We start from the raw sequence: 6,641 nt of genomic DNA on the forward strand, positions 1-6,641 counted from the left end.
TNTTAGAAGTAGTTAGTTATATATATGTATTATTAGTTTATTAGTTAGTATATATATATATATATATATATATATATATATTATATATATATATATATATATGTGTGTGTGTGTGTATATATGTATATATATATATGTATATATATATATATATATGTGTGTGTGTGTGTGTCTTACAATACATGCAAATGTACTACTATGTATCTGCCTTCTTTTTGCATTCCTACAGAAAATACGTATTCAAATATAGAATGTTAAGTGTGCATACAACCATAATTCTACATATGCATACTGGCTATGTGCTGTACCAGCATGTACAAAGTTCTAAGTCAAATAAAGTATTTTTGAAGTATTGCAGAAGTCCGCTTCGAGCTATCGTGTTCTCCATGTTCTACGTTACCTTAGACGACCACGCTTGTTGTATCAGCATAAGCTATTATTGAACCAATCACTCGATTTTAATCTTGATGGTAAGTAATGGTTTGTGGAGTTGAATTCTGGAGGTTGGGATACATGCGTGCTGCCTCCCTTTAATAGAGATTGTTTTGTCTTCACTGTCTGGTGGACCAACTTCTGGTCATATCTACTAGCTATTCTATTTGTCGAGTGTTCCTTCCCATTCTATAGAATTCACGGCTCTCTTCAGCACCTCTAAATCAGCTCCTGTTGTGTTTAATCAGCATAGTCAAGCTATTTACCATTCTAACAAATAAACAAGAACGCCTTGAATGCGTAAAGAACCGATGAAGGACTACTATGCGAAAGCCTTCAATGTAGTCTTGTAGTCCTCGAGACTGCCAATATCGTATCTCCCTGAGATGGCATATGCGTACACGGGTATATGTGTGTGCAACCAAGCAATGAGTCTCCCAGGGGCATCTCTAGAGGTGAGAGGCTTGTCCTTATGCTCCTCCATAAACTGTCTTACCAGCGCAATTCCCTTAGGAGGTATATAGTAGAACGCTGGACATGCATTCCTACTATGTGTGTCTTCGGGATTGGGTTTCTCAAGGAAGGATATAACCTTCTTATTCTCGTCTATCTCGATGATACCCCGTTTCCGCGTGTCTTCGTTACCGATGTCATAGTACACCACTGAGCAAGCCTCCTCCGTTCTTGTGAGATTGTACTTTATAAAGTCATTGATATCAAAGTCCTGATGAAACAACGTATCCCCTGCGATGACAAGTATACCTGTGTCTGGTCCCATCTCGTCTTTCTTCGCTTGCAGCACCATGTCTATATCCGCCACAGCCCCCAGGCGAGTCTCATTGCTCATAGTATGATCATTGATAAGGCTAGTGTGTTTAAATATACCCTCCTGACTCTTTCCCCACACCTCGAATTGCTTAGCAAAGAACCCGTTCGTAATCACATAGAAGTCACGTACAAACGCATTGTCTTTGAGGGATTCGAACCAGTGACTAAGTAACGACTTGTTACCCACTGGTAAGAGGGGCTTAGGTATACCAATCAGCTCCTTATACTCGCCCGAGGAGTCCGCTTCAATACCCTTCTGTAGTCTGGTACCGTAGCCAGCTCCCAGCACAATCGCGCTCACCTGTGTAGTCGGCATTGCTCGATTGATAGATTTGAATACAGAATGATCTTGCCGATGTATCAGAATGGTTGTGCTAGTGTATTTTGAATGCGTATAACGAACATCGTTTGTTTTGTGGTATAGATTGTGGGTGCATTGTTTTGTTTACATCACGGATTAGTGATTATTGATTTGGCAGATTTCAGATGAGCGGTGGCCTCAGGCCTGTAGGCTGTGGGCCTGGGCCTGTGCCCTCACTGCCCTGGGGCCTGGTTCGGTGATGTGTATTATGTGTATTATATCTGCTCTTTATATCTGCTCAAATCCTACCAATCGAATCTCCGCTATTATTTTCAAAAATCATGACCTGATATGACTCATTGCAAGTTTACAGTATCATCTTTATAGAGAGATCAGAGAAGTTAATAAAAAAAAGACCAGGCTACATTTGTAGAATAAACAGAGGCTCATACATAGCGGTGAAGAACAAAAAGTATGTAATACATAACCTTGGTATTAAAAAAATGGGTCACATATATCAATAATCGAAATGGCGAGATCGATGTGCATAATGCGTAGGGCTTTGAAGTGGGGGGTGATCTTATTTGTACTTGCGGCGGCGTCAGGTACAACAATATACCAAGCATGCGTACCGTATGAGGGTGAATACGGCATTGCATGCGTCTGTAGCAATGTAGTGTGTGACAATATTGAGCCTCTACACTTGACGGCTAATATTTCTGCCAACACGGCGGTTGCATACACTTCCTCGCTTGGGGGAAAACGACTGGTGAGATCAACTATAAATAAGACTTCAAGCGGTGCGAATGGTGCAGGTAGCTTATCGGATGGCAATGTGACTGTGGTTGCTTTGAATCTCACACATACACATCAAACAATTTTAGGGTTTGGTGGGGCTATAACTGATGCAACAACCGGGCTGGTAAATGGACTCGACAATAATACGTTCCATAATTTTCTTCATAGTTACTGGGGCCCTGCCGGCGTGGGCTATGCCATGGCTAGAATTCCCTTGGGAAGTACAGACTTCTCACGGCACAGCTACACGCTCGCACCAGTGGAGAACGACTTGGATCTTATTTCATTCGCATTACGTGACGATGCAGGCAACGTGGGGTATGACTACAAAGTAGGTCTGGCCAAACACGTGGTTGCTATGCAACCAGCGACTAAGTTTCTTTTTGCGCCGTGGTCGGCCCCGGTGTGGATGAAGTCGTGCAATACGAGTATACCTCCCAGGGGTAGGAACTATTGTGGTGGCGAGGGCGACGAAAGTTCGGTACCTACGTATTTGTTCGGTGGGTTTAGCACTGATAGCAGAACTCGTGCATCGTATGCACAGTACTTTGTAAAGTTTATCCAGGCGTATGCCGAGCTAGGAGTGAGTTTCTGGGGACTCTCGGCGCAGAACGAACCGGAAGGTAACCCGACTGGGAACAAATGGGAAAACACCAACTGGCTGCCAGATGACCTTGTGAGTTTCACCGAGGACTATCTTGGCCCTGCACTCGAGGCAGCTGGTTTGGGCCATTTGTCCATTATGACTGGTGATGGGCAGTTTCCACAAGCCACCGAGTATGGGAATGCGTCCTATGGGGTGGGGTCTAGCGGGAAGAATGGGAGTTATATCGATGGTATAGCATACCACTGGTACAACTCACTCGATGGTATGCGGGAGGATGGTGAGGCGATACTGGGCGGCCTGGCCGGGGGGGGCATAGAGATACGCAATACATACGAATTGTACACATTAGAGAATAACGAAGTCAATCCAGGGTATTTGCTGAGTACAGAAGCATGCACCGGTACTATCCCCGGTGGTCGGTTCCCAAAAGTGGGCGACTGGAGTCGAGGGTACGCCTACACGCGTGACATACTACACCAGCTGAACAACGGCGGTGTGGGGTGGCTTGACTGGAACTTGGCACTGAATACCGAAGGTGGCCCAAACCATGCGAACAATACCGTTGACTCACCGGTGATTGTGCTAAATGAGACGCACTTCGTCAAAAACCCAATGTTTTACTCGATGGGACATTTCTCGAAGTTTGTGGTGCCCGGCAGCAAGAGACTGGACGTGGCGGGGCTGGTAGATTCAGTAGTGGGGGCAAATGGCCTGGAAGTAGTGGCCTTCAAGACGCCTACGACTAGCTCGGAGACCATATACAAGCCTGATACATCCACGGGTACAAATACAGCCACAGCCACAGATACTGGCACCGGAACACAGTCAGAAACAGAGGTACACACGGGTGAGGAGTGCAGTGCGTGTGTGGTGGTGGTACTCGCAAATGACCGGTACACTGGTGATATGCGGCCACCCATCGTGCCTGTAACGGCAAGGATTGAAGTGGGGGATACGGTGGTTACTACGACTGTGGGGAGCAACGAGGTCCAGACGATTGTGTTTAAGCCCTGAGCGTGTTACCCTTGTCTTGTAAGTACAAGGGGAGGGGGTTGGCAGGGATTGGGTTGGTGTCATCGAGACCACTCGTTGTGTTGTGTCCAAAACATACTTGTGCCATTGGATGACATCGCGATTTATGACCTAACAGACACACTCCTAGTTCGATACGGCAGGACATATCACAAAGTGCGACACATTTATTCCTTGATGTGTCCCGTGATGTGGTTGCATATCAGAAGTGCAATCCTTCTTCTGCGCGGGCAAAACGCTAAAGCAACAATGGTTCGCCCTGGTATATATATTGATATATAATATATATACCAATATATTTATATACCCGGTATTATCCTGCTGTCTCGCCCACTGGTTTCTGTTTGCGCTTCATGGCGGCCTCTCGTAAGCTGGACCACCTTAGCCTGTTCAGGGTTATAGGGTTTGCGCGGTTGAGAAAAGCTATCCGCAGAATATGTGTATGTACCTTCAGCGCCCAGCAACTGGTACGTACCAACGCACCTGTGTACTGGTTGGGTGATGGATGGTATAGTAGCTGGCAAACACCCCGTAAATAACTATATGCAGCATATGGGGGTATTCCCAGCCAGCCGTACAGGCAACAGGACAAGCAAACGCGACATCCCTATATCATAAACCCGGTTGACTCGTGTGTATAAACAGCTCACCCACAAACACAATTCTCGTGAGTCAAGTAGCTAACTCTGTACTTCCACAACAAGACAACAGGACATGTCAACATATAATTCTGCTCAGGTCACAGGCACTACCCTTGCACATGCACCTACACCTTTAGCCACATACTCGTGCTTGGCATTGTCGGCCTTGAGCCGTTCGTTCTCGGCCTTGAGTTGTTCCAGTTCGCTGAGCATCTGTTTCTTCTTCATTACTGGCGAGCTCGCAGTCGCCGAGACATTCGGCTGCACCCCAAACAAGCCGGGAACAGACGGTGAATATATGAGTAATATCACAACCGATACACACACACACACACACACACACACACATACATACATACATATATATATATGTGTGTGTGTGTGTGTGTGCGTGTGTGCGTTACAAAATAAATATTGATGAAGAAACATTCTTCGGTTCATACGTATAAATAAATATAGACGTGTCTGAATGGACATACGATATATACGCTTATGTATACACTTAGAATATATACACAATCATTATACGGACAGACCATCCCGATACTGTCCTTCACATATATACATGGCACTCATACGTTTAGACCAACATCCAATTCACTCGGACATGCATCCAAAATACGCATTCCGTTACTCGTATATTCTAAGGTACAGTTGTAGCAGCAGACTGGTCTTGTTTGCAGAGAAGGACGGTGGTTCTGCAGGGATAATGGTGGAAAGACCATCATGATACTCTCCTTCACTATACATACATATCATACATACACTCGAACATACATCAAAAACACACTTGCCGATACACATATGCATACACACTTTTTTCTTTCAGAAAAGGAATGTGGTAGTGCAGGGATGATGGAGGAAGCCATCATCGTACACTCTTTCACTATACATACATACCATACATTCACTTAAACACACATACCGTTACACATACACATCCACATGCAAACTTGTAGCACGACACCTTGTTTGCCGAAAAGGACGGTGGTAGCACAGGGATGATGGAGGACGCCATCATGATACTCTCCTTCACGCGTGCTTGCTGCACCTCAGCATCGCGGCGGAAGTTAATCAGGCTCTTGCGCAGCTTCTCGTGTTCTTCGAGTTTCTGATTATAGAGGTTAGAGTTATTGTGCATTCTGATTCAGGGGACTACAGCAAACACAACTCTTGCCCACTTTCTCAGGTCATTCTGGCTTTCCAGCCGTCAAGATTGAGCTATAAATAGGTATTGAAATAACAGGGAATACAGACAAACACCCCCTAGTGGTGTTACATGTGAGATAGAGCTGTAGATAAGTATTGAAGTAACAGGGACTACAGAGAAACACCTTATGGTGTTAAGTGTGAGATAGAGCTGTAGATAGGTATTGAAGTAACAGGGACCACAGAGAAACACCTCTTTATGGTGTTAAGTGTGAGATAGAGCTGTAGGTAGGTATTGAAGTAACAGGCACTATAGAGAAACACCCCCTTGTGGTGTTACGTGTGAGATAGAGCTGTAGGTAGGTATTGAAGTAACAGGCACTATAGAGAAACACCCCCTTGTGGTGTTACGTGTGAGATAGAGCTGTAGATAGGTATTGAAGTAACAGGGATTACAGAGAAACACCTCCTTGTGGTGGTAATACGTGTGAGCTTTAGGAAAATAGTCACATGATTGACTTCTCACACCGACTGATTCTGTTCCTAGCACTCAGCATTGGGTTGTGGTCGTGTATACAGGTAAGGTGAGGTGCACCGGTTGAGACCCATGTGCACGTCTCCTTTCTTGGTTCAATTTCTAGCCAAAACAACCGTCAAGACATACCATGATGAGGTGTGTGATAGCCCACATAGATCGCCATGATATACCATGATAAGGTGTGTGATAGCCTAAATAGATTGCCATGGCTTACCATAAAGAGGTGTGTGATAGCCCACATAGATTGCCATGACATACCATGTTGAGGTGTGTGACAGCCTATATAGATCACTATGACTTACCATGATGAGGTGT

The 6,641-nt window shown here is 45.0% G+C and overlaps 3 protein-coding genes across 3 annotated transcripts; 1 reads left to right on the top strand and 2 right to left on the bottom strand.

Annotated features, from left to right (window-relative positions):
- Window positions 1–444: 444 nt before the first annotated feature.
- Window positions 445–1,676, bottom strand: SARC_10934 (hypothetical protein). The gene has a single exon (XM_014294996.1). It carries the CDS (start codon window positions 1,574–1,576, stop codon window positions 755–757), a length of 822 nt encoding a protein of 273 aa, XP_014150471.1. The 5' UTR covers window positions 1,577–1,676; the 3' UTR covers window positions 445–754.
- Window positions 1,677–2,014: 338 nt separating this feature from the next.
- Window positions 2,015–5,190, top strand: SARC_10935 (hypothetical protein). Its single transcript, XM_014294997.1, has one exon. It carries the CDS (start codon window positions 2,091–2,093, stop codon window positions 3,978–3,980), a length of 1,890 nt encoding a protein of 629 aa, XP_014150472.1. The 5' UTR covers window positions 2,015–2,090; the 3' UTR covers window positions 3,981–5,190.
- SARC_10936 (hypothetical protein) lies at window positions 4,312–6,533 on the bottom strand (the record flags this gene model as incomplete). The annotated part of the gene is made up of 5 exons (XM_014294998.1): window positions 4,312–4,384; window positions 4,785–4,900; window positions 5,218–5,337; window positions 5,565–5,750; window positions 6,453–6,533. The coding sequence occupies 5 exons, from the start codon at window positions 6,531–6,533 to the stop codon at window positions 4,312–4,314; spliced, it is 576 nt and encodes a 191-aa protein (XP_014150473.1).
- Between the last annotated feature and the right edge of the window lie 108 nt (window positions 6,534–6,641).

This window comes from Sphaeroforma arctica, assembly GCF_001186125.1.
Source record: "Sphaeroforma arctica JP610 unplaced genomic scaffold supercont1.1449, whole genome shotgun sequence".
In the NCBI taxonomy this organism is placed as follows: Eukaryota; class Ichthyosporea; order Ichthyophonida; genus Sphaeroforma; species Sphaeroforma arctica.

Bases quoted from the DNA above. Each gene is read 5' to 3' on its own strand.
- SARC_10935 (XM_014294997.1), top strand. From the start codon at position 2,091: ATGGCGAGATCGATGTGCATAATGCGTAGGGCTTTGAAGTGGGGGGTG.
- SARC_10934 (XM_014294996.1), bottom strand. From the start codon at position 1,576: ATGCCGACTACACAGGTGAGCGCGATTGTGCTGGGAGCTGGCTACGGT.